Source organism: Choristoneura fumiferana, chromosome 29 (genome assembly GCF_025370935.1).
Source record: "Choristoneura fumiferana chromosome 29, NRCan_CFum_1, whole genome shotgun sequence".
NCBI classification, from domain to species: domain Eukaryota; kingdom Metazoa; phylum Arthropoda; class Insecta; order Lepidoptera; family Tortricidae; genus Choristoneura; species Choristoneura fumiferana.
In genome coordinates this window covers 10,826,313-10,851,996 of record NC_133500.1, presented here as the reverse complement: position 1 = coordinate 10,851,996, position 25,684 = coordinate 10,826,313, and the positions used below count along the sequence as shown (strand labels likewise).

Below are 25,684 nucleotides of genomic sequence, written 5' to 3'. Positions count from 1 at the left end.
GATGCCAGAAAAAAAAGAAGGCCAGAACAAAAGGGCTACTACGAAACTCGCAAATCGGAGTTCGTATCGCACCGTCCCTTTCACTCGCGTATAATGACATAAGTGTCAGCGAGACGGCAACATACGGAGTTTTGCACTTCGTGGTAAAGGGCAAGCACGGTTGCCCATTGCACCACGAAGCTACCAAGTTACAATTTACAAGCGGTAGTCTCTTTTCAAAGCATACTGTTAAACAAGGACAACCGCTTGTAAACTGTGACTTGTACAGCCACCAGCACCAATATCTGACACAATAGTGGTGGTTTGAAAGTTAATAATCAGAAACAATTACTATGGTTACCATTTATTTAAAAGTCAAAAATAATAGATTGCACAACAAGAGCATAAAACAAGCCATTTTACTCAAGACATATTATATAGCCGCCCGAGCAGGTACGGCATCAGCATAGTCCCCGCGGAATACGGATAAACGAATTCTTCGCAGATGAAGTCGCGGGCAACAGCTAGGTAGTGCATAATTATTTTTTACTTTTTAGTTGTCTTTTTTGGCGGCGTTTTTTTGTGTGTTGGGGGTTTTAATGGTACATCGTAAATCAGTGATTTCTCCGTTAAAACTGTGGAAAGAGCATGCCTTCAAATTGAGGTTTTAATCTCAAAATGTAGAGTTCGCAAAGTACCTACTATAACTTACCATTGAAATAAAAAATCTGAAATAAAAAAAAAAATTTTTTCACTTCTCATGCTCGTAAAGTTTATGTTGTGTGATTATGTTGGATCTAGGCGACATAAAATTACTTTTTATGCTCTAGTGCATAAAATAAAATCTTCGTCTACCAAGGTAATCAGGTGTCGTCAACAGCCACAAACAAAAAGTTTCTACTATATTTTTTTATAACTTTTAATTTATATTAATTTAAAAAACAATCAAATCAATAAAAATAAAGGCCATCAGTGAAACATTCATACAGCAAGGGTCGACAATAGACGGACCGTGGTCCGTATCCAGACCATGGAAGGCCTAGCCTTGGATCGCAAAGTCTTTGAGTATTTACTTACTCAGCTACTTTTGTTGTATAGTGTATATAGGTTGATCAACTTTTTCTTGTTTGTTATTCTGTCCTGTGGTCCAAGAGACCAGGACCTTGATAAAATTTTAATCAGCATTCTCAGACCCTACTTAAAACTAATTGCAGACCCCTGGTATACAGGCTGATCATGTTGCAATGATTTGACTGTTATTTTAGTACAATACCTATTGTCCTACAATAGTTAGTTGTTGTTGAGTGCCTAGCATTGTTGTATAAATACCTAAAAGGATTCAAATTAACATACTGTAGACACAAGATCAAAAGGCATGAACTCACACTTAACAGTACCTCATTATGAGCTATAATGCTAACATTATAGTCCATAAGTGCAGTCACAATTGTTAATTCGGAACCAATTTAAGATCGAATAAAAAAAAAAAACGACGGACCAACTCAGAATCATTTGTAGCTCTCAACCTTGACGCTGGCAAAATTGTCCCATTGGACAGATGCCATTTATATAAAAAAAAAGATCGAATATCTGTCATTTTGTATGACAATTCGAAGGACTTTTTCACAAAATGGGTCCCAAATTAACGATTGTGACCGTACACAGAAAATAAATTTGGCTCAGGCCTGAAATATCCGTTTTTCTAAAGTGTATTTTTCGCAAAATGTCTGCTTTTCAGAATGTCAACACGCCTTTTGCATAATGTCAGCTTCTCAAAATGTCAGATATTTAAAATTGCCTGCCTCCAAGAATGGCAGTTTTTGTATAATGTTCGCTTTTCAGAAAGTGCTTATTCTCAAAATGTCTGCAACCTCAAAATATCCGCCTTCTTATAACGTTGGCATTCCAGAAAAGTCTTATTCCCAAAATGTCTCCAATCATGGTCTTCAAATTGCATCTAAATCGGTTCAGCGGTTTAGCCGTGAAAGAGTAACAGACAGACAGTCTGAGTTACTTTCGGATTTTTTTAGCATTGATTTTAGTAAAAAACTAAAGTACGAAAATCCCTTCGTTTGGGTACGAAACCGGTTGAGAACGAAAAATATTAAAAAGCAGACATGGGAAAACAAACATAACAAGACTATAGCCTATTTAAAAAAGTGAACATAACGGGAAAGCAGAAATTATGTTAATGCTAATATTATAGGAATGTAAACATTATGCATAGGCGACTTCCTGAGATTGTACACATTTTAAATAGCAGACATTTGGAGAACGCCATTTATATAAAAAAAAAGATCGAATATCTGTCATTTTGTATGACAATTCGAAGGACTTTTTCACAAAATGGGTCCCAAATTAACGATTGTGACCATACACAGAAAATAAATTTGTGTTGTGCAAAAATTCTTTAACTTATTTGCATAGGAAATCACAAATAATTTTAGCTTTAAGTACTCAGAGTAATTTTATAAATTCATTAAATTAACAAAGCTAGTATACACTACACTACATTTACGGGTTAAATAAAATAAGAAGGAAAATAGTGTGATATTTGTACTTAATTTTTTTCCTCAACTACAACAACTTATTTAATGAAATGCTTCACCTCATCAACTGCTTAGATGCACAATACAGCTTTAAATATTTAAGATTACGTTAAACAAATAGATTTTTTTTAAAGAAAAGCGTTCGCCGCGGCACTACACTTGTTTCTAGGGGGCGGAAATTACATATCAAAACTATAAATACCGACTTTCAAAGTACAAACACTAAATGTAAACAACAAATATCTTACATACCTTCAAAAATCACGTGCGGCAACAAATTATACGAAATTACAAGTTAATTTATTGATTTGGGAAAACCACTTTGCGAACTAAACACTTGTCGTGCTTAGTTCATTTTGGAGATCTTTATAGGGTGTTGTATGTCTACTGTAAAAGTTTCGCACTGTTTGTTTTATTTTTTATTTAGATTATTTTTAGTACATAATTAACGCTAACATTCACGTGCGATTTTGTGGCGAAGGCCGAACGAATCAATGATCGCGATCGGCTCGGCACGGCACTCGCTCGCAAGAAGTTTCGGAGCTTTTGACAATTGACATTTTATTTTGTCAGTGTTACCAACTCCATTTTTTTTTACCCCTAGAGCTCAAGTTAAAACCCCCTACATTTTTTTTTGGAAAAAAAACCCTATAAAATAAAACAAATTATGTCTCAATTTCTTTAATAATTAAAGTTATAGATTACTTAGGATCAGTTTGATTTTGCCAACACAACACTCAGTCACTCACCAGGTGCCACAGACTCAAGAATCAAAATATAGCGTAAAAGCCGCAAAAGATTGTTCAACCGCGTTACAAATCACAGCAACGTAAATCAAAACGTTCGTTCGAGTATTTCTTTCTCAGTCGCACTTACGAGTTCGAGCAATACAGAGTGGGATACACTGCGGTATCGAGAACGTTCCATTTCAGTAATTATTTAGTATGTATGTATGTATGTAAATACTTTATTGTACATAAAACACAAAAATAATACAAAAAGAAAACAACAAAACAAAAGAGTACAAAGGCGAACTTATCCCTAAAAGGGTTTATTTCAAGCTAACCTAAACAGGAAAGGAAAACTTAAAGATAGGCGAACAGTAATTTATGCACAGTGAGAAGAAAGGAAAAGGTATTATAACATATAAATAAATACACTGAATAAACAACAATATATACATACATAAATAATATAGGTTCTTAGTTACCGTTACCACTTAAATAAAAATAAAAAGAATACGATCACCTACTTCCACAGTTTCTTCAATCTATGCCTGAGCTGGGCTGGGGTTTAGTATCCTATATCACACAAACATGGTATGGAAAAATCCCTAAATATACCCCTAAAAATATTAAGCCCCTAAAAAATCCCATGCTCCTTATTTTCCCCCTAAATATAGGGGTAAAACCCCTAAGTTGGCACCCCATTTTGTTTGCATTGCAATATAAATGACAAGACAGACAGACAACAGTGAAAATGACACTTGACATGACAGTAACAACACGGTTTTAAAGATTGCTCCAAGTATGAACGTGTTAAATGATAACATTTTTAGCATTTTTAGTTGTTTTATTAAATATAATAACATTTAAATTATTATTTTTATACTTATTTAAATCCTTCGACTCGAATTCTGTAGACGCAAAGATAGACACAGAGCACGAATTAGAACATAACAACATTGTCATGTCTAGGTTTACCGAAAATGTCTAGAATCGAAGCGTTTATGTTCTAACAAGGTTCTAACGCACGTAACAGAAAAGGCAAGTAATAACCTGCCTTCACCAAGCCTTCACTCTAACGTAATATGTGCGTTCTCGGTGTTATGACAATGTGGCACACGCTTAACAAGTGGAATATAATAATTAGCAATGGCAGCACAAGGTCATTTATAAGCAATTATTTATACAACGTAGCGTACATTATAAAAGAAAACCGAAGAAATAATAATAATAAATATATACCTAGGTATTAAAAATTTGCATGTAGAAATTGTTGTCATAATTTCATTTCATTCAAGTATTGTGCACATTAGAAATGTGACAGTTACGAAGAAAGTGGCGCCCTCATTTCATGAGTGCTTTTCAATATTGGCATTTCATGAAAGTACCACAACACACAATAATTTCCCGCGGTTTTCTAACATTTTGAAAACTGTTAGAATTATAGTTTTAAAATTATAATTGTATATTTGTTTATAGTCTGTGGACACACAAGTGTTACACACTTTCACATGGCTGTGATGTGATGTAATAGATAGATACATGGTGTGTTTTTATATAATTTAGGTAAGTAAGTAGTAGTTCTTTGTGCGCAAATGACTGGTTTTTTTTTTTCCTTCGTTCTTTCCTTCTTCAAAAAAAATAGTGAGTATTTGTTTTAATTTCTGTTTACATTACCTTTATAAAGAAAGTTGTAGTTGTCACGATGCAATATACGACAGCTGCACCATGGTTTGTGTTAAATGAAGAGGGTTTAAATTAGGGTACAATGATAATAATAGTATCTAAGAAACTTAGGGTAAGTAGTTAAGTAAATCTTACGTAGGAAACAAACACAGTAGGTACCGAATAAACTTCTGCGTATAATTATTAGTAGGAAAGATTAATTATTATAAATGCAAAAGTTTATGACTGCTGGTGTATGTGTGTGGCTGTGTATGTATTAAGTAGTTAATCTTTCGCGCTAAAACTGCTGGATCTAAATTGAATGAAGTTTGAAAAGTATCTAATATTATATATCTATTTAATACCTTTAAACGAGCAATTCTTCATATTTCCGGGATCTCGGAAACAGTTCCAACGATTTGAATGAAATTTGGTATATAGGGGTTTTCGGGGATGACAAATCGATCTAGCTTGGTCTTATCTCTGGGAAAACGCTTGTTATAGAGTTTTAGTCCGAGCGAGGCTCGCTCGCCCGGGTACTAATTATTATTATACCTGCATAATCATTTATGTACATTTGTTTTGATATTCTCACGGGATCAGGATGATGTATAATACGCATGTAAAATGCCAGGTCACGGGTGTTCTTGATCAAGCCGTGGTGGCCTAGTGGTTTGACCATGGCCTTTCAAGCAGAGGATCGTTGGTAGGTAACCCAGACTCGCACCTCTGAGTTTTTCAAAATTCGTGTGTGAAATTACATTTAAAATTTACCGCGTGAAAAACCCACACAAACCTGCGAAGCAATTCAATGGTGTGTGTGAAGTTCCCAATCCGCACTGGGTCCGCGTGGAACTACGGCCCCAGCCCTCGCATTCTGAGAGGAGGCCTGTACTGTACCCAGCAGGGGGACATATATAGGCTGGAACGATCTCCATACAAAGTAATGAAGACTATGACATTGTTTCCAGGAAATCCTATGAGAATATAGTCAAATCGTGAAATTTTCTTTCAACTGTCAGTTAATCAATGAAAGTTAAAAGAATTTCTTTGATCACCCGCGACCTTATGATAGCTAAGTTTATGCAAGATATGCGTGTTCATGCAGTTCCTCCACCTCCACACTGTAAGAACACACCAAATCACACAAACCCATCTATCACCACCACCACACTACACCAACACGTTTCGAACTCAACCAGAGCTCATCTTCAAAGCAACACAACCGTATACCATGCTACCACACACATTATCTTCCACGTACACGCACATCTTGCATAAACTTAGCTATCATAAGGTCGCGGGTGAGCAAAGAATTTTTTTTAGTTCATTGATATGGACCTCGGCAAAGTAACGCCTGATTTAATAAATTGTTTGTCAGATTCGTTCACACGGACGAGATCACGAGTAGGTACAGATAGTACAACTCAGTTGTGCGCGCGGCCCTATGTGTGCGTGCGCTTGTAAATATACAGTGACTTGGTGTGCGCGACAGTCTTGCTCGGACGACGACTGCCGCGTCAGTGCCACACAAATGAAAGTTGTATATTTACAAGCGCACGCACACATAAAGCCGCGCGCACAACTGAGTTGAACTATCTGTAAATGCTTTTTAAATATTTTGTAATGATGTAACTCTGTAATTCTCAACCATATTATTGGTAGATTAGGGTGCAAACTCGAAAAACAAAGATAATTATGGTGGTTCAATGGTACACAGTGGTACCTGAACGGTACGTTCAATACCAGTCACGAAGGTCTAGTGATGTTCCTAAATCTTCCATACTCGCGACTGAGTATACAACGTGTGACCTGCATAAGAACATAAATATTAATTAACAAGTTAAGTGTATTATTTATTTATAACAAAAAGCAATAAAACACAATACATTAAACATTTAAAAATATGACTATGTACAAAAAATATATAACCTAGCCTAACCTATAAATAAAAAATCCCTCCTAGGTCACCGTCGCTGTTAACAATAGCTTGAACTGTTGAGAACTCTGTTTTATCGAAAAAATTCTTTAACTTCAACCCATTCGGTTCATTCGTTTTGGGGTATAGCCGGTATAGGTGTGACAGATGGAATGACACGCGAGTGATCCTATAAGGCAGGGTTCCTTAAAGTGGGGTAGGGGTCCGTAGCATGTGTATCAGGGGTCCGCAGTAGGTCAGTCTGTAAACTTTTTTTAGGAAATTTCCAAAGATATTTTTGACAGGGTCCGTGGAATTGTTTAAATTGTGAAAGTTGTCCGTGACTGCAAAAAGCTTAAGACACCCCGCTATGGGATCCAATTTTCCGTTTTACCCTTAAACGCATTAATTACTTTGAGTATTCGCTCCTCCCTCCCTGATTGCGAATGCAACATTCACATCACTAGGGGGAGGACCTAATTTGTTCGAAAGGGCAGTAGGAACGATCTAGTTTACGATATCAGTCGGCATGTCCGTCGTACAGTGATTTACACCATCAACAGACTTTTAAGGTAAGATTTAAAATTTCAAAAATTACCTCGGGAATTCCCAAAAACTACAACGTGTTTAGTTACTGTTACTTCATTATCGTCACATTTCTAATTCTAGTGGTTGCAATTTTGGATTTTTATCCCTATTTTTTGTAATGAGGGCTATCGTTTTTTTTGTCTTTCTAGATGGCGCCACTGTTGCGTGAGGTTTATAAATGTGGCTTTCAAAGTCTGTTATTAAGGGCGTGTAAACCAAGTTTAGATTAATTAATTAATACACCTTAAAACCGTACCATAAAAATATCGAGCAACCACTGTGTTGCGTAGTCCCGTTTTGTTCGGAAAAAAGATGGAGGACAAAAGTTTCCGAAAGACAAAACTGTCTCAGAACACAGACATTCACTGTCCCGTAACGCATAATTGCCATAATTAATTTCAGGTAATGCAAAATATTCACAAAATTATTCTAATTATAAATAAACCCGCGTAGCTCACCCAAAAACTATGAGATTTGACATTTCGGAGACCTCACGCTACACTAGCGCCTCTAGCGGAGAATTCATACGCGATAGCCCTCATTTTGAGATAGCAAAATATAGCCGTGTTATTCCAGACATCCAGCTATCTGTATACTTATCAAATTTCATTCAAATCCAAATGTCAGCGTGAAGGAATTTTAAACGGTTCTGCCTTTTCCCAACTCAAGATTCCCAAATGTTTCATTTGCCAAACTGTTTCATTTCCCAACTCAGGATTTTCTCTGAAACTATATTTTTTTCGGCACTTTCATACAACAAATCTAACCTAACCTACTGTGTTCTATAAAAGAATAAGAAAATACACCGAGAAAAATTTTAGGTTTCGGAGAAAATTGAGAGTTGGGAAGTGGAATATTTGGCAAACAATAATTCTGCGAAAAGGCAGGATACATAATGCACGCACATACTAGCATACTAGTATTGTACCTAATATTAGTAGCACTATATTTATGATATTGATAGAGTTACTGCTTATTTACTGATAATGCTCCAGTTATGTTATCGGGAATATTCTAGTGACAGCTTTAGTTGAAGTGTTGCGTACTTAAACTTAATTGTGTATTTAAATAAGTGTCGTGGGAAATTAAAGCAAGAATTGTAAGTAATGCACAATAAATGTGTTTTATGTGTTAGGTAGTATTTGAGGTCTAGGATAGTTTTATGTATATAGTTACAATTATCATAAAAATAACGTAACTATATTATACACTAGCGTTTACCCGCGGCTTCGCACGCGTAAATCATTAGATACAGCAGTTGAATTGAAATAACGGAATTTTATTAAATTCTCGTGGGAATTCCCTAAAAGCATCCTACATATCAAATTTCATGACTCTTAGCCCAGCGGTTGTTATTTCAAGATTTTATCCCTATCCCGTGGGAATATCGGAATAAAAAGTATTCCATGTTTTAATCCAGGTTATAAACTAACTTTTTGCCAAATTTCATCCAAATCCGTCCAGCCGTTTCAGCGTGAAGGAGTAACAAACATACTCACTCACAAACTTTCACATTTATAATTAGGATAGGATTTCCCCCAAGTCCAAGTCTGGTCCCTGCGCAAGAGTGCCCATAAGGCTGGCTGTATTTCCGCGCTGTATCGTGATCCCAATACGTTGAGCGAGAAATGCACCAGCCCTAATGGTCATTGGCAAATTCGTTTTTTTTCTATTTGACCAAAAAAACAGGCCCAACTTTTTTACTCATGAGAGGAAATTGACAAACTTACCACCATCTTTACAGCACTAAATAGGATATAATATTTAATTAACATTTTTCTCGTCCACCGTGAACAGAAGATTACTGAAAACTGCACACGATACCTGTACATTGGCCTTTTTATTTCATTCTTCTTGCTGCAGCACGAATAAGTCTGAAGTCATTATATTCCAAGAAGACTTGAAAAGGATGTCGGCAGTGTTTGTCAATAACTTTACATTGCGCCCTGCATCCGACATTAACAGATGCTTTCTGCGTAACTAGCCTACGTAACTGGTAACGTAAATTAATTATCTCTCCTCCGTTTAACCTTGTCATTAGTATTACTTTTAGTTCTAATGTCATAAGTACTTTATTTAGGTCATTCTGATGTATTCTTTGTTTTTATGCCGAATAAATATTACCTACATAGTAGGATAGATGTGAATAATGAATCCCGATAAGTATACAGTTATGCCCACGGAATAGAAGTTGTATATTATATGCGTGCGAGTATATTTGTCTGTACCTATAACCTTGACCTGAATAACTGTTATTTACATTAAACATGAAATAATAAAATAATCGATAACACTGTTTTCCAACATTGACCGTCAACTTCAAGACATTTCATCATCATCATCCCAGCCTATATAAGTCCCACTGCTGGGCACAGGCCTCCTCTCAGAACAAGAGGGCTTGGGCCATAGTTCCCACGCGGGCCCAGTGCGGATTGGGAACTTCACACGCACCATTGAATTGCTTCGCAGGTTTGTGCAGGTTTCCTCACGATGTTTTCCTTCACCGCAAAGCTCGTGGTAAATTTCAAATGTAATCCGCACATGAATTTAGAAAAACTCATCGAGGTGCGAGCCGGGATTTGAACTCACGACTCTCTGCTTGAGAGGCGATAGGTCAAACCACTAGGCCACCACGGCTTCCCCACTAGGCCACCACGGCTTCCCGACAATTAATTAGATAGATCGAATTCTCGTTTATTATATAGACATGAATTAGATACGGTCGGTTCCTTAACTTATGTATGTATCCACTTTTTCATACTAATTGCATAGAAAAGTGGATACCTACTTATGTTAGGGCACCGACTGTATGTACCATCAGCCAAATAAGTGGTCTATTAATTTTTAAACAAGTTCCTATCAAATGAATATGTCGCTAGAGTCGAACTTTCAAGTTGACAGACACGTCTATTGGCATTATTGTTTTATGACATGCAAGCGATTATCAACTTTAGGGTGGAAGACCATATATTTGGCTGATGGTACGTCACTGCGGCGTCAGGCTAGTTCCTCATTCTGGTTTCCTGACATTCAAGAGTGGGATTGACGAATATAATTGAGTCCATTTCATTTTAATTTGTCATCAGTCCGGAATGGACCATCAATCTGGCAGCTTACAATATTATCTAAGACAGACATAAAAAAATAAGATTTCACGCTGTTCTTATAAAGCCGCGTATCCATTAGAGCAGCCTCAGGCCGAGCACCGCGAGCCGAGCCATATTTTGTCGGTTTTTTGGCCGTGCTCAAAGGAGCCTCAGTCTGAGCCGTGCCTTTGGCAGCGTCTCCACTTGCGCGGCCTCGGAGCGAGGCAGCCGCTCGGCCCGAGGCTGCCTCTAGTGGATACGCGGCTTTAGTTGTGCACTTAAGAGCTACCTTCATGCCAAATTTCAAGTTGCTACTTATAGATTATTCAGTTAAGTATGGCGATTGTATCACCTTTTCATGCATGTCATGTATACATAACATAACGTTTCTACGTTAGTATCTCTTAGTAGTCTGTGGTTTCTAATGATTCTATCTTTCGATGGCGTTGACTTCTAAGTCAAGTGAAAAAATCAAACTTCAAGTTTAAAGTTTGATTTTTTCACTGCTTAAAATCAAAGTTCGTATCGTACCGTCCCTCTCACTCTCGTATTTAATAATATAAGCGTCAGCGGGACGGTTAGATACGAAGTTCGAATTTTGCACTTTGTAGTATGGGACGTAGACAGACAAACGTACAGTTACCTGCATTTAATGTCAGCCACAGCAAAGCGTGCAAAAATATCTGACACGTCCTACCGGCGCTAGAAATAGATTCGTATCAGATATTTGTGCACGCTTTGCTGATAACTGTACACAATATACTATAAATAAGTGTTCCATTTTATCCTTTAAGCCGCGTATCCACTAGAGGCAGCCTCGGGCCGAGCGGCTGCCTCGCTCCGAGGCCGCGCAAGTGGAGACGCTGCCAAAGGCACGGCTCAGACTGAGGCTCCTTTGAGCACGGCCAAAAAACCGACAAAATATGGCTCGGCTCGCGGTGCTCGGCCTGAGGCTGCTCTAATGGATACGCGGCTTTAGAGGTACGGAATCCTAAAAAGACAAATCCGTGAAATTTACCTTTTTTCCAGATACATCATGAGACTACTCGTTTTCATTTTCTTCGTCACCACGGCCTCAGCATGGCCTGAGAACTGCAGAGGCATCGCTTTCAACCACAGATTCTACGAGCCAGAAACCATCAAGGAAGGCCTCAAGAACATACAGAAACTAATTCTCAATAGAAACGACAATACACTTTATTTCATCTTTGACAACTTAGCTGTTGTACCTAACAAAGCTTTAGGATACATCAACTTAGATACTAAAGCCACAGGTATAGTTACTATTAGAAATGCTTCTTCTGTCGCTATAGATCAAATGAACAACGTTGTATACGCTGGAGGTCCAGATGGCTTATACATAGTTAATAATAAGAAAGTTCCAGAAAGATTACCAGTTTTTCATAACATCAATGATATGTTCTTCAAAGATATATTATACTTCACTAATAATAGAAGGGAGACTTTTAAAGTTATAGATAATGTAGTTTTCAGACTACGTGAACTGCAAGGAGTTGAAGTTGACAAGCTTATATTAGATGATGATAATAATATATTGTTTACAGTTGATAGAAGATTATTTAGGATAAGATTGAACACACGAGCTGTTAATACTCATGAGAGATATAACGTTGATGCTATATCAGTTGACGCGTATTTCAAGCCATACATAGCTACAACGAATGGAGTGTATGTTTATAATAAATACAAATATGCTTTAGATAAAGTATCTGATATAAAAGATTTAAGTGCACTTACATTTAATAAGATGGATGAAGCTATTTATGGAGTGGTCGACGTTATCATTAAACTTAATTTAAGTAATAATGCTTGCTATAATTTTCAGAATCTAAAGTAGAGTGTTAGAGTGGTGTTAGTTAGTATTAGTAATTAATTGATATTATTTATTTATGGAATTTGCAATAATATAATAGTCTAACAGAAAATCATATAGATTACAAAAGTACTCTTTATAGCGAAAAACATTTTTATGGTAGGTAATCAAAAGGAGTAAGTGTTCTTTTAAATTTTCTGGAAATTTTGTTTCATGTTATAACTTATTTATATTTATACCTATCTTTTTCTAAGTTGATTATATTGTAAGATGTCTTACTTATATTCTGACTAATACAAAAATATGTTTATTAAGACAGAAATAAATCAAAACGCAGAAACAATACTAAATATTACAAACTAAATTAAAAACTATATTTAAGAACTAAGCTAATTGAATTTGTAAGTAAGTAATATGTTTTAGAAGTTTTTCAAAATGGATGGAAATAAAACAAGCTTCATCTCTACCTACTGCTGCCGTGGCGCTACTGTCGTTCAAAAAATTCAAAAATTGTAAGATCTTTTTCTCAAAAACCTCTCTCAGATTAAACCATAGTCAAACTGTTTTAGTTTTTTTTTTCTATGTGTATTTCTCAAAGAGTATAGGTACCTGATAACATTGTCATCCATCATATTAAAAATAACGTTGATGAAAGTGAAAAATGTAAGAGATCTTTGTGATACGGCTCTTCGGGTTTTTTACTCTTAAACCTGTCTGTAAGGAGAACAAGCGAAAACGCTTTGTGCACATTTTAAGGACGCTGTCAAAGACTCCGTCTACTTGTATTATACACCTGTTGGAAAAGGAAACTGGAGGCATTAGGTTGAGGAGGTCCTAGGTTAGGTTGAGTACATTTTTTTTAGAGTTATAAGTTTGATGCTAAAGTATGTCTGCCTTTGGCATTGTAGCTCTCAAACGGAATGGACCTACTATTTAGGGTTCCGTAGCCAAAATGGCAAAAACGGAACCCTTATAGTTTCGCCATGTCTGTCTGTCTGTCTGTCCGTCCGCGGCTTTGCTCAGGGACTATCAATGCTAGAAAGTTGTAATTTTGCACGAATATAATATGTACCTATATATGTAAACTATGCCGACAAAATGGTACAATAAAAAAATTCAAAAAACATTTTTTTTAGAGTAAGTAGATAAGTACCTCCCATAGACGTAAGGTGGGGGTGATTTTTTTTTATCCAACCTTATAGTGTGAGATATCGTTGGATAGGTCTTTTAAAACCATTAGGGGGTTGCTCAAACGATTTTTCGATTCAGTGATTTTTTTGCAAAATATTCAACTAAAGTGCAAATTTTCATTAAATCTAAACCGGTGGGTGGAAAAATTTGAAAAAATACAGGATGATAGTAAGTATATCAAACTTACAAGGAAAACTATAACGGTTAAGTTTTCTTGAGAATTATTAGTAGTTTAAGAGTAAATAGCAGCCTAAGGTATAACCTAAACTTGAAATATTCCGTACAAGATAAGAAATCCGTAGAAAAAATATTACTTAATTTTTTCATAATGGCTACGGAACCCTATTTCGGGTGTGTGCGACACGCTCTAGGCCGGTTTTTATGTATGCTCTTTATTGTATGTACAAAAGAAAAGAAACAAAATACAATTGACAAACTGAGATACTTGTACAGAGGCCAAAAGGCAAAAGGGCAAAAAGGTATTGATGTGTTTTTAAAATAAAAGCGAGTTTTCTTACGTTAGATTTTAGCTATATCTATGTTTAATAAAAATGGATGTAGCCATTTTTGAGATATTAAACTTTAAAATGAAAATATCGGGGTTTTTATTAACTTTTTAAGTTGGTTTTACCTTACCGAGTAGCATTTTTGAATGCAGTGAATATCCAAATAAATATTTTTCAGATGGCATTATTAATGGCAAAAAGACGTTTACAAAGATACTGGGGTTATGTCTGCGCAGTGGCAGCCATGTATTTGCTGTACTTCGGTTCGCTAAACAACTCTTTGCAGGATGACCGAGACATAGATCTCACTAGAAGGTGATACAATACAATACAATAGTAGATTGTTGCATCAAGCAGAAAGTTATTTATCATTGCTCCGAGTGCCGATTTAAAAAGCACGAGGGCAATATAAATTACTTACTTAGTTTAATGCGAGGTGCATAATCTGCTTTTCTTTCAACTATTACAGGAATAGTAGACGAAAAAAAAACTCATACTATACAATTAATAGGAAAGAAATTACACTAGCACTCGATGATTCTATTTTGTAAGTTAACATTCGCACTCTCAAAAAATGACCACGGAAAATTCGCAAGGTTCCCGCCAATTTGTTTTTTTTTTTAATTCCTAACTTATTTTGGCAGAGTTAGTAGCAGATATTTTTACCCGCGATCTGTCAAATTTCGGATGGGCGCCAGGTTGGCCAACCAAACACACAAAGTTTTTTTTTAATACGGCTACTTACTATTTTTGATAGGATTGGTAGCAACAATTTTTTGTACGCAATCTGTCAAATTTCATAAGACCGTCAGATTGACCAACCTAACACTAGATTTTTTTTAACTACGCAGGCTAATTTTATAGCAAAAATACTTGTGTTACCTCTTTGGTGGTGCAATTAAAAAAAAACTAAAATAATGCAATAAAGGATTTTCATAATTAAATCATAGTTGGAAGAAATAACTCTTTATTGCACACCAACACATAGCAAGCAGTACAGAAAAACAGGTATATATATACACAGACTAAAAAAAAAAATTATTAAATTATTTTTTTCAATCCACAAGTAAGGGCCTACGCTAGCTGCCGCGGTTAGCGCCTATTTGAACAATAGTATGCATAGGTTTGCACCTGCGCCCTCTGGCGTGCGCCCGCGCAACACAGTGCACCCGCGCCAGCTAGCGAAGACCCTAATAAATCCTGTGTAACTTGCTAATGCTCACAACATTATTTAAATTAGGTAAAAAGCTTTCAGTTTTTTTTTTAATTACAGTTATTTTGTTTTTTCAGAGATGAAATTTTAAGGTGAGTCCTGTCTTACTTTTTAGTACTTAGTTTATAGATATTGAACGTCTTTTTTTCGTACGAGCATGTAATATAATAATAATTAATAGTAACAATAATAACAGTTCCTTACCCAATTACGTGCAGTAATTAGAGATTATTATGCTACTACAACTTTTTTTTTCACTGCATTATGTATGTTGCTCGCCAATAACCTTAGGTATATAGAGAACAAACTTCAAGAAGAACTAAAGCTAGATAAAGGATCGGGTTGTGAAATACCGGTGCTGGACCCATTCGCCGATGAAGTGACCAGATTGGACAAGGAGTTACCAGAGGTTAAATGCGTTGGACAAGACTGGGTGAAATGTTATGTAAGTGGTATGGGTTTTACGGGTGACCGTAAAAGTAACAAAAAATTTGGAATTGAAATAAAAAATACAAAAAGATTCCAAAAAACCAATCTTAATTTGATTGCTTAATAACGACATCTCTTGTCCGGGTGAGCGATTAGTTCCAATGGGGTGCTGAAAGTTTCTCGATGAGGGCTACAGCATAGATGTCGCTAGTGTCGCTGCTTAAGTGACTAAATAAGAAAACAAACAAGCTGAGATATGTGCCTATGTGGTGCATAGGAGAAATTCGTGTCTGTATCACTGTCCAGTGGTGGTGTAGTGGTATAGCACGTGGCACGGAATGCCAAGGACCTGGGTTCGATTCCCAGCGCTGGTCTTATTTTTCTGGTTTTTCTATGCATCTATATTTCAGTTTGTATTTTCGATAAGTAATAATTACTAGGTATCTCAAGAATATATTGGGAAATGTCGCCGTCAAATTTGTGCTTAGAGATCCAGCACATGATGGAGGAACATAGCGCCTGCATAAGCCTGCGTTTTAACCAGAAATGTGCGAGGGTATTGTGCGAAATGTGTTTTTCATGAACCTATAGAAACGCTTTATTTACTAACCTCGCTTCGCTCAGCTAGATCGGTACTACTGTGCGAGCATTGACTTTATATCCCAATGGATGTAATGTCGATGTGTGCGATTATAGGTAAATGAAGCGTATCTATTGGTCCATGAAAAATAGTTATTTGTGTCACAAGGGAGCAAAATGATGTATTTACGGCGAGGGCGTACATTGAATCCAGAATGTAGCGAAGGATTCTACAATAGAATCCTGAGCGTAATGAGGGATAGTAATAATGACGTATCAGACAAAGATAAAATATATCTCGACTTGTTCGCTTTACTGTATACAGCCCGCCATTCGGATTGATTGGTTTGTTTTGTTTTGTGACTAAAGTTTGTGAGCATAATTATAATAACCTAACCATAAAAAAAAAACATTTTCAATACAGCTTTTTTTGCTGACTATACTTTTTGTTCTCTGTACTTGCATTGCCACCCAAACTACATTTGAATGCCAACTGACTACTGGAAGTTGGTCAAATTTGATTACAGACAGACAGATAGACAGACAACGGGACGGGTGAAACTATATAAAAGTTTTTAATAAATAATATGACGTATCTTTACATATGCCTAAAATTATTGATTACTTATCACGTTATTTTCAGCACTCAAGATGCAGAGTGGTGGATAAAATAAAGGAAACCGTAAAAGATATCACGTGCGTCTTCAGAGACATTTTATTTCAAGACGACCAGAAACATATATTTGGTCCTGTGACCGTTTCCGAGGGTAGCTACCAGTTGCAGGAAAGCGATCATGCGACAGTGTTTTGTACAGGAATTGATATTTCTAAGTAAGTTTCTGTAATAGTTTAATCTATAGGTCGCCTCGCCGCGAGCGGTTAGTTTTCTTTATATGGATTTGTATGGGTAAGTTTGCGCTCATAATTACATCAACTCCGTAGCGTCACCAGATCGCCTTGCTCGTTCGTGTCCACGCTAGAGGTGAAACGTATTTTTGCCTTGGACGCGTGAGTACGCGTTCCCGCCCGCGATTCTTTTAGCGTACGAGTATTTAGGAGTACGGCAGCTGACAACGTTCCGCCAACTTGAAAACAAGCATTTATGTACACTTTTTAACTGAAAAATTTATAAAAATTGCTGACAGTCCTAAGCCTGTATAAAGTATGACGGGAAGTTTTTAGTCGGTATTTAATATAATTTAAAATTAAAAAAATATTAAGTGTGAAGACTGAACTGTGACGTGAAATTCGGTAGTTCGATATTCGTAAAATTACTAAAACTAGTACGGTGTATACGCAATCACGGGAGCGCATTTACGGGAATCATTTTGTTTACGCAATGAGTCAATTGAGTTAAGTTCTCACTCGTAGATACTCGTGGACCTAGTCTATGGATCTAGTCTTTTTGTGGACGCGTACTCGCAAGACTCTGTCCGCGTTTTGCCTAGTACGTCTCACCTCTAGTCCACGCGCGGATCGCGAGTAGACCACTCGATGATAGCTCGCAGCTCGTACGCCTGCCTCGCGTGAACCGCGCGCGGTCGGCGCGGCGCTCGCCACCCTCATTTTTATTCATAATAGACTACTCGGAAACTCGTGGACCACACGACGTCCACTCGTTGACCACGCGAGGTCCACTCGTTGTCAACGCAGCGTCCACCCGTGAACCAACTGTCGACAACGAGTGGACGTCGAACGACGAAGCGGTGCTGGTCGGGTGCCGGGTGGGTCTAATGAGCTGTGACCTTAAAGGTCTACGCCAGCTGACGCGGTTTGCGCGGTGGACGCCTATTGAATATATATTATATATATTTTTTAATTCAGAAACAACTAGATGTAGCCTCAACTCATTCGATATTAAGTAACGTGCGAGATTTTCCAAAATTCTTTGCAACTGTTTCGATGGTGATGGTGATGATTGCTATTTATTCCAGTAAAAAGCAAGTCAAGTGGACTGGTAACGTATTGGGGTTACGCTCCGTGAAACCCAAGGAGCCCCCGCCAGGCCGCGAGGACTCCTTCAACGTGCTGATCTTCGGCTTCGACTCCACAGCGAGGAACGGCTTCATCAGACGCATGCCGAAGAGTTGGAAGGTGCTTACTGAAGAACTTGGGGCCACTGTGATGGAAGGGTGAGGTCCAAACTGTCTTGGAACAGGTACCAGAAAGAATATAGGTCTACCACTATACGTTTCCTTAGGGACTTCCTACCACGTATAGTCGAACTATTTTAATTCTGACCTACCGTAGAACTTTCTCACAGTTGAATTCCCTTGTCCAATAATGCGATGTTACTATAACTTTTTCTACGAAAAGGTTCCACAGCTGGTCACGATCACGGTTCAGCTGGTTCGATAGCATTTAACAATTAAATTGTGGAATCAATGAGGGCTATCGTTTTTTGTCTCACTAGATGGCGCACTGTTGCGTGAGGTTTTTAAGTGTGGCTTTCAGAGTCTGTTATTACGGGCGTTAAAACAAAGTTTAGATTAAAATCATATTTAATACACTTTAAAACCATAAAAATATCCAGCAACCACAGTGTTGCTTAGTCCCGTTTTGTTCGGAAAAAAAGGAAGGACAAAAGTTTCCGAAAGACAAAACTGTCTCAAAACACAGACATTCATTGCCCCGTGACGCATAATTGCCATAATTAATTTCAGGTAATGCAAAATATTCACAAAATTATTCTAATTATAAATAAACCCGCGTAGCTCACCCAAAAACTATGAGATTTGACATTTCGGAGACCTCACGCTACACTAGCGCCTCTAGCGGCGAATTCATTCGCGATAGCCCTCATTGCCGTCAGCAGTGCTTCCAGACAGCTATTACATCGGGGCTTTCAAGAAAAGGGCCTTGTGCAACTTTTGTTTGTACTGCTGCGTTCCGGCTTGGGCAGTAAGACAACCGGTGAAATAATTATAGCACTGGTATTTCATCTTAGCACGGGAATCCCCATCGGAGTTTAGTGAGATTCCAGAATTACAATTCGATTGCCAGATCTAACGTCACGGATCACGGTCAGTTTTAAGTAAAGATATATATCTATCGTATCTTAACCAGGTCGTCGCTCCATCTTGTTGGAGGCCTACCGACAGCTCGTCTCCCGGTCCGCGGACGCCATTCGAGAACATCGCAGTGGATGCGAAAAGCACAAGACCGGTCTGAGTGGAGAGCCTTGGGGGAGGCCTATGTCCAGCAGTGGACGTCTTTCGGCTGACATGATGATGATATCTATCGTATTACGCGTGCAAAGCCGGGGATAAAGTCTATTAAGTACATACATAAGTTACATCTCGGAACTTACGCACTGAAATGGGATTCTATTTTTTTTACTTTAGGTACAACATAGTAGGCGATGGTACCCCCGCAGCTTTGTTCCCTATCCTCACAGGGAAGTCAGAACTTGAGTTGCCAGATGTACGCAAGACCTCGTCTGCTCACAACAATTTGGATGACTTCCCTTTCATATTCTACAAGTTAAAAGAAGACGGGTGAGAATTTTTCAGACAACTTAATACGAGATGCGTTCTCCCGTTTGTCAATTTGTTTCGTGTGCTCTGCCTACCCCATTTGGGAATACAGGCGTGAAGTTTGTGTTGTGTGTGTGTTGTACTACAAGAGTAAAAGCTTCATGTGCCTACAATTCATACTTTTCTCATTCTCCATATCAACTTGCCCCCTCATGGGCCACCGGCTGGCGACGCCCTTGATTAGGTAGCTAAACAGATTAATATAGTAAATAACTGAAATAACGAATCGGACCCAAACCGCATAAAATTCTACCAACATTTCACCTTTGCTCTCCTTTTGTTTGCCTTATTCAATTAAAGACAGCTAAGGAGTGGAATTCTCTGCCTGCTTCTGTGTTCCCTGATCGCTACAATCTGGCCGTCTTCAAATGTAGGGTTAGTGGGCATTTATAAGGCAAACGTGCTCCATCTTAGTCCACGTCTTCGCTTTCCATCAGGCGTGCGTAATTATGGACAAACGCAAACCTATTTCTGTCTTAGATTTCTGTATAAAAAATGTATCATACTAACAACTACACATTTTAGGTACCGCACAGCGTATTTTGAGGACATGCCGGAAATCGGTACGTTCCAATACAAATTCAAAGGTTTCAAACGCCCGCCAGCTGACCACTATCTGCGTGCATTCTTCCTCGAAGAACAAGAGAAGAAGAACACGAGATGGTGGAAGGATAAACGCGGAATGACGTTGCAGTACGACTATGCTTTATTGAAGGATCAGCCTCTCAGTGATCCTCTTAAGAGGTTCATTCTTAAAAACAAGGACAAAATTTGGAGGAAAGAGATAAACATTGTGTGGGGGATACGCCACAGTTCAAGCTGATGATGAATATAACTGAACAGGTATTTGTAAATGGATAACTATCTAATTATCATCATCATATCAGCCATAGGATGTCCACTGTTGGACATAGGCCTTCCCCATAGACCTCCAGTTGCTTCGGTTGGCAGCGGCCTGCATCCACCGTGAACCCGCGGCTTTCACCAGGTCCATCTCGTTGGTGGACGTCTAACGCTATGCTTAACGCTCAGCGGTCTCCATTCGCGAACATTTCGGTCCCAACGACCATCTGTTCTCCATGCTATATGGCCGGCCCATTCGCTTGGCTACCGTATCTCCTCATTTCTGATTCCAACCCAATCTTGATTCCAGGCCGCTTCCTACCGCAACAACTGGAGGTTTATGGGGGAGGCGTATGTCCAACAGGTAGACGTGCTACGGCTGATGTGATGATGATGATGACCTAAACTATTGCCAGTTCATGGAGTTGGATGGCAAGCGTTTTGCGTTCACGTTGATAGTAGGCGTCACCCACAACGACTTTAATATGATAAAGTCTGCCGATGACGACACGGCTGCGTTACTGCGGAATTGGCAGCGCCACAGCGAAGACACGCTCCTCGTCGTCATGGGAGACCATGGACCCAGGTGAGACAGGTATGGACCCAGGTTTCTAATATGGACCATGGAGTCAAGTGAAATTTGTATGGACTACTAGCCTGATACCCGTCTGCGTAGGATTTGTTTATCGCTATCCCGCGGGAACTGTGCAATTTTTCGGGATAAAGACTATCCTTTGTCCTTCCCCGGGACTCAACTATATGTATGCTGAATTTCATATAAATCGGTTCAACGGCTTAGACGTGCGTGATGATCGAGGTAACAAATAAACACAACACTTACAAAACTTTCGCATTTAATTTTATAGTATTGGTAGGATGGACTTAGGTTCGACTTTTATGGACCCATGTAGTTCACATGGACAATAGAAGCAGGTGACATATGCAGGTGGTATGAACTATCGGCTTTTAACCTAGGTTCGACTTATATTGACTCAGGTGCCTAAAATGGACCCAGGTGACTGATATGGGGCATGGACTCAGGTGAAATTTCTGCGGAGTATGGACCTAGGTTCAACTTATAGGGACTTATATGCCTTATTATGGACCCAAGTGGCTATTATAGACCCAGGTGAAAAATGTATGGCCTATGGACCTAGGTGTCTTAATGGACTCAGGTAGTTAATATGGACCATGTTCCATCCATGTTATCTCTCATCTGTCCACAGATTTGCTAAATACCGCAAAACAGTTCAAGGGAAGCTGGAGGAACGCCTGCCTCTCATGGCGTTGTTACTACCTTCTAAATTGCTTCGCACACGCCCCGACGCAGCCAAAGCTTTGCGTGGCAACGCGCGTGTTCTGACCACGCCTCATGATTTGCACGCCACTTTACTGGACGTGCTCGGGATGTCTCAGTACGCGAACACGTATAAAGTGCGGGGGGCCGACTTAAGGAGAGGGCTTAGCATGCTCGAACCGGTGAGTTCTAATGTGTATCAACCTTAGTGAAATGACAGTGAAGCTGCCATCTAGTCATCATTATAGAGTAACTGTTACATTCTCCATTGCGCTATCGAAGCATCTCCACGGGCAGATAACGTCTGCATCTGCCTGGCCTCTCCTTAGGATGGAATCAGTGCTCGACCGACGGTACGTCCCGACCGTACGTCCTGACCGTCAGCGCTGACCGTCGGTTGCGAAAATTCATTCAGTGCTACGCTGACGGCGAACTGCGACGCGTCTGTACAGTTCACAGGTCGGTCGCTTCGTCAGCGAAGCACTGAACGCATCCATACAATCTTATAGCTCGTCGGTCGATCGACGCCGCGCGACCGACGAGCCGGACCGACGGCTCGACCGACCGTACGCGCGCACCAAATCACGTGCGTACCGTCAGCGTAGCTGTGTGCACATTCATAGACTTGCATTGATATAGCTACGCTGACCGTCGGTCGAGCACTGTTTCCAGCCTTATACTTAGTTTATTTCTGCCACACGGTGTCAAGCAGTTCCATCTATTATTAAGTGCTGCAAATACAAGTAGGTATAACTAAAGGTCGCGTCTTGGCGAAAGAGCTGTCCGTTAGTTCAGCTACTCAGCAAAAGATGGCACCGTACGTTTAGGGTTGTCAAGTAGTTTGGCATTATGCTATATCTGTTGGCATGTATCCGGTTTGTTAAAGATTCCCAGCAACCGCTCGTGCAGCGAGGCAGGCATCGAGCCCCACTGGTGCGCATGCGTCGCCTGGCAGAGCGTGCCTGCCTCCGACCCACTGCACGCGAAGGCGGCGCAAGAGTTTCTTCATTTCATCAACACGTTTCTCAAGGAAGCTGGGTACGTTAGTTGGTTGCTCTTAGTTCTTCAACAATTTCTCCATTTAAGACAATCATTACCTCCAGTTGGTTCGGTTGGAAGCGGCCTGGAATCAGTAGAAGATAAGTAGAAGTATGAGGGTCACTAGTCACTGACATAGCCAAGCGAATTATAAGTTTACAATGAGCAGGCCATATATCACGGAGAACTGATAGCCGTTGGGGCCGAATTGTTCTCGAATTGAGACTGCGGAATTACGGATCGGCAAGCGCAGGATGTCTACCAACGACATGGACGGATGACTTGATTAAAGCCACAGGTTCACGGTGGATGAAGGCCGCTTTCAACGGAAGCAACTGGAGGTCTATGGGGGAGGCGTATGTCCAACAGTGGGCGTCTTAAGGCTCATAATAATAATATGATGATGAAAATGGGAGTCGGTGAAATTCCATTTCAAATAAAGCAGTTAAATAAATTCCAGATCGAAGTGTGTCCCTCGCACGTTGACGTCGACTGAGTGGGTGCTCCGCCAGCGGCCCAACAGTCGGCTGCTCTCGTTCGTCAAGTCTGTGAACGAAGACTATGTTGGACATTTTGGCGACGACACTAGAAGCGCTAAGGAAAACTACCAGATCAAAGTTAGTGCATAATTAAAATGCTGTGAGTAACTCTATTGAAAATACAAACTGAAATATAGATGCATAGAAAAACCAGAAAAATAAGAGCAGCGCTGGGAATCGAACCCAGGTCCCGTAAAAGTAATAAAATATTTGGAATTGAAATAAAAAATACAAAAAGATTCCAAAAAACCAAAAAATCTTAGTACTTAACTCTATTTTAAATGATTAATTTAAATTGACTTTCTCCGTGGCTTTGCACGTGTGACACATTAGCTCCAGCAATTGAAATGAAATTATGATATTTTACTAAATTCTCATAGAAATTTCCAAACATAATGTCACATCCAAATATGTCCAGCCTTCGTAACGTGCAGGGGTGACACACACACACACGCACATTTTCACGTTTGTTGTAATACCTACTATTAGGAAATTAGAAATTAGGACGACTGATTTATCTTCCATGTTCAGGGATATAGCCGTTTTTAATGCATTCTTGAAGATGATTATTGCGACGGTAGAGTGCTGTGTACTTTTCCTAGTTTTTAACATTAGCAGTAAGACTACATACCTAATTATAATAAAAATACGCTACCTACACCTACAGAAGGACTTTCTTAGATTTTAATCTTATTTACAGTCTGTTTTAAGAAAAAAGTAATTTTACAAAAAGGCCGTCGTGTAGGTAATAATTATTCGATATTTTTGACAGGTAGTGGTGGGTCCCGGGCGAGCGGTATTCGAGGCTTCGCTAACGCATGTGGTGAATGAGGATTACTTTCTCATACACCCTGGCGACATCTCTCGGACTAATGCGTGAGTTTTTGTGTCAACTAACTTATGGCGCCATCTAGTATCGAGTAGTGAAAGTAATATTATTCACTACTTCCGTTGCCTTTTTTTTATTTCGTGGTATCTCTTGAAATAGGTGTTGTCACTGATTGACTGACTGTCAGGCAACGCACAGTTTATATCACTTGAAATTATCTCTGGATAAGAGTAGTCTCGTAGGTTATAATAGGTTAGTCATTTACATTAAATTATCAATGGATCCGGCATCAAAGGAGGTTTCACGGGACTGTAGAATAAATTTAGATAATTTTAGTTTTCATAGAAATTATACATTTATTTCAGATATGGTAATGAACCGCACTGCATAAGCGATACACATCCGCATCTCAACTTCTTTTGTTATTGTCGGCACTGACGGTGGCTCCATCTAGCATAAGATACACGTTACTGGCCTAAGAAAATGCTGCAAATATTTTTTAATTCTATGTGTTAAATAAATAAATATTAATATAACATTCTAGTGTTCTAATTTATTTAACTTAATCCCTGTGCGCAGGAACTAAAAAAAGTACTGAATTCTAGTCTCATCTGTTTTAATAAGCATAAATTCTGCCGATTAAAAAAAAATACAAAAAGATAGCCTTAAATTTGACACGGATCCGGGTCTTACATACGAGGGGTTCATTCAATGGTACATCCTTTTTTTTAAATTAGAATAATATATCTTAAATGTGTAGGTACATTCGGCCACTTTACAAGTTCACATTAAGTAATATACTGACCGGCACGGCACAAAATTTGGCCCATTAGTTACTGCATATTTTTTTTAGCAAATCCATTTCTAATATTTTAAATTTATTAAGTATAAAATACATTTCATTCTATTATCAGACCGGTGCAGATTTTTTCAAGTTCGGATCTTAGACTAGAGTCAAGAATTAAGCTACTGTTACACATGCTCGTTACTAGCATGCTTATGAGCATGCCACTAGCCACTAATGAGCATGCTAATGGACTGTTTACATTTGCTAGCAATAAGCATGTTAGTTTTGAGTATGCTCCTAAATAAGCATGCTCAAAACAAACACTCCGATACACATGCCTTTTGATAGCATGCTCCTGTCAGTTCAATGTCAGTGTTTCCACGGCAATTACCGTGTTCTACGGCTTTCAGGCCAAAATATCTCAAAATCCACGGCCTACGGCTGCAACCCTGTGGCCGTTACGGCTTTTCGCAAATTCAACGGTAGTAAATTAATTAATTTATAATAAATTCACTTTTAGTAACTTTTAGAGAGCATGCCACTAAAAAGCATG

At 38.7% G+C, this 25,684-nt stretch overlaps 3 protein-coding genes across 11 annotated transcripts in view; 2 read left to right on the top strand and 1 right to left on the bottom strand.

Moving 5' to 3' along the window:
* LOC141444365 (uncharacterized) overlaps window positions 1-3,061 on the bottom strand; it is a 42,038-nt gene extending 38,977 nt beyond the window's left edge. For all 3 annotated transcript variants that reach the window (XM_074109907.1, XM_074109908.1, XM_074109909.1), the window contains exon 1: window positions 2,781-3,061. The gene's annotated coding sequence lies outside the window, so the exon portion shown is untranslated. The remainder of the gene's footprint in view (window positions 1-2,780) is intronic.
* Window positions 3,062-4,753: 1,692 nt separating this feature from the next.
* Window positions 4,754-12,908, top strand: LOC141444093 (ommochrome-binding protein-like). 7 transcript variants are annotated; one of them, XM_074109526.1, is made up of 3 exons: window positions 4,833-4,897; window positions 9,288-9,420; window positions 11,540-12,908. In XM_074109526.1, the coding sequence occupies exon 3, from the start codon at window positions 11,547-11,549 to the stop codon at window positions 12,366-12,368; it is 822 nt and encodes a 273-aa protein (XP_073965627.1). In that variant the 5' UTR covers window positions 4,833-4,897; window positions 9,288-9,420; window positions 11,540-11,546; the 3' UTR covers window positions 12,369-12,908. The 7 variants fall into 7 exon arrangements, with proteins under 7 accessions (XP_073965629.1, XP_073965624.1, XP_073965627.1 ...); XM_074109527.1 differs by lacking the exon at window positions 4,833-4,897 and adding an exon at window positions 7,372-7,408; XM_074109525.1 differs by lacking the exon at window positions 4,833-4,897 and adding an exon at window positions 8,324-8,523.
* Window positions 12,909-13,011: 103 nt separating this feature from the next.
* On the top strand, window positions 13,012-24,843 carry LOC141444094 (uncharacterized). Its single transcript, XM_074109529.1, has 14 exons — window positions 13,012-14,356; window positions 15,332-15,346; window positions 15,546-15,699; window positions 16,906-17,093; window positions 18,197-18,394; window positions 19,607-19,759; window positions 20,324-20,475; window positions 20,583-20,641; window positions 21,058-21,227; window positions 21,868-22,120; window positions 22,825-22,976; window positions 23,437-23,593; window positions 24,288-24,391; window positions 24,710-24,843. Exons 1-14 carry the CDS (start codon window positions 14,220-14,222, stop codon window positions 24,780-24,782), a joined length of 1,965 nt encoding a protein of 654 aa, XP_073965630.1. The 5' UTR covers window positions 13,012-14,219; the 3' UTR covers window positions 24,783-24,843.
* The last annotated feature ends 841 nt before the right edge of the window (window positions 24,844-25,684 follow it).

What these genes read in the sequence shown, in the direction of transcription:
- LOC141444093 (XM_074109528.1), top strand. Translation starts at nt 11,547, where the DNA reads ATGAGACTACTCGTTTTCATTTTCTTCGTCACCACGGCCTCAGCATGG.
- LOC141444094 (XM_074109529.1), top strand. Translation starts at nt 14,220, where the DNA reads ATGGCATTATTAATGGCAAAAAGACGTTTACAAAGATACTGGGGTTAT. An exon ending in TACAAGTTAAAAGAAGACGG is followed by an intron (nt 19,760 to 20,323) that starts GTGAGAATTTTT and finishes TACACATTTTAG; the next exon opens with GTACCGCACAGCGTATTTTG. An exon ending in ATGGGAGACCATGGACCCAG is followed by an intron (nt 21,228 to 21,867) that starts GTGAGACAGGTA and finishes ATCTGTCCACAG; the next exon opens with ATTTGCTAAATACCGCAAAA.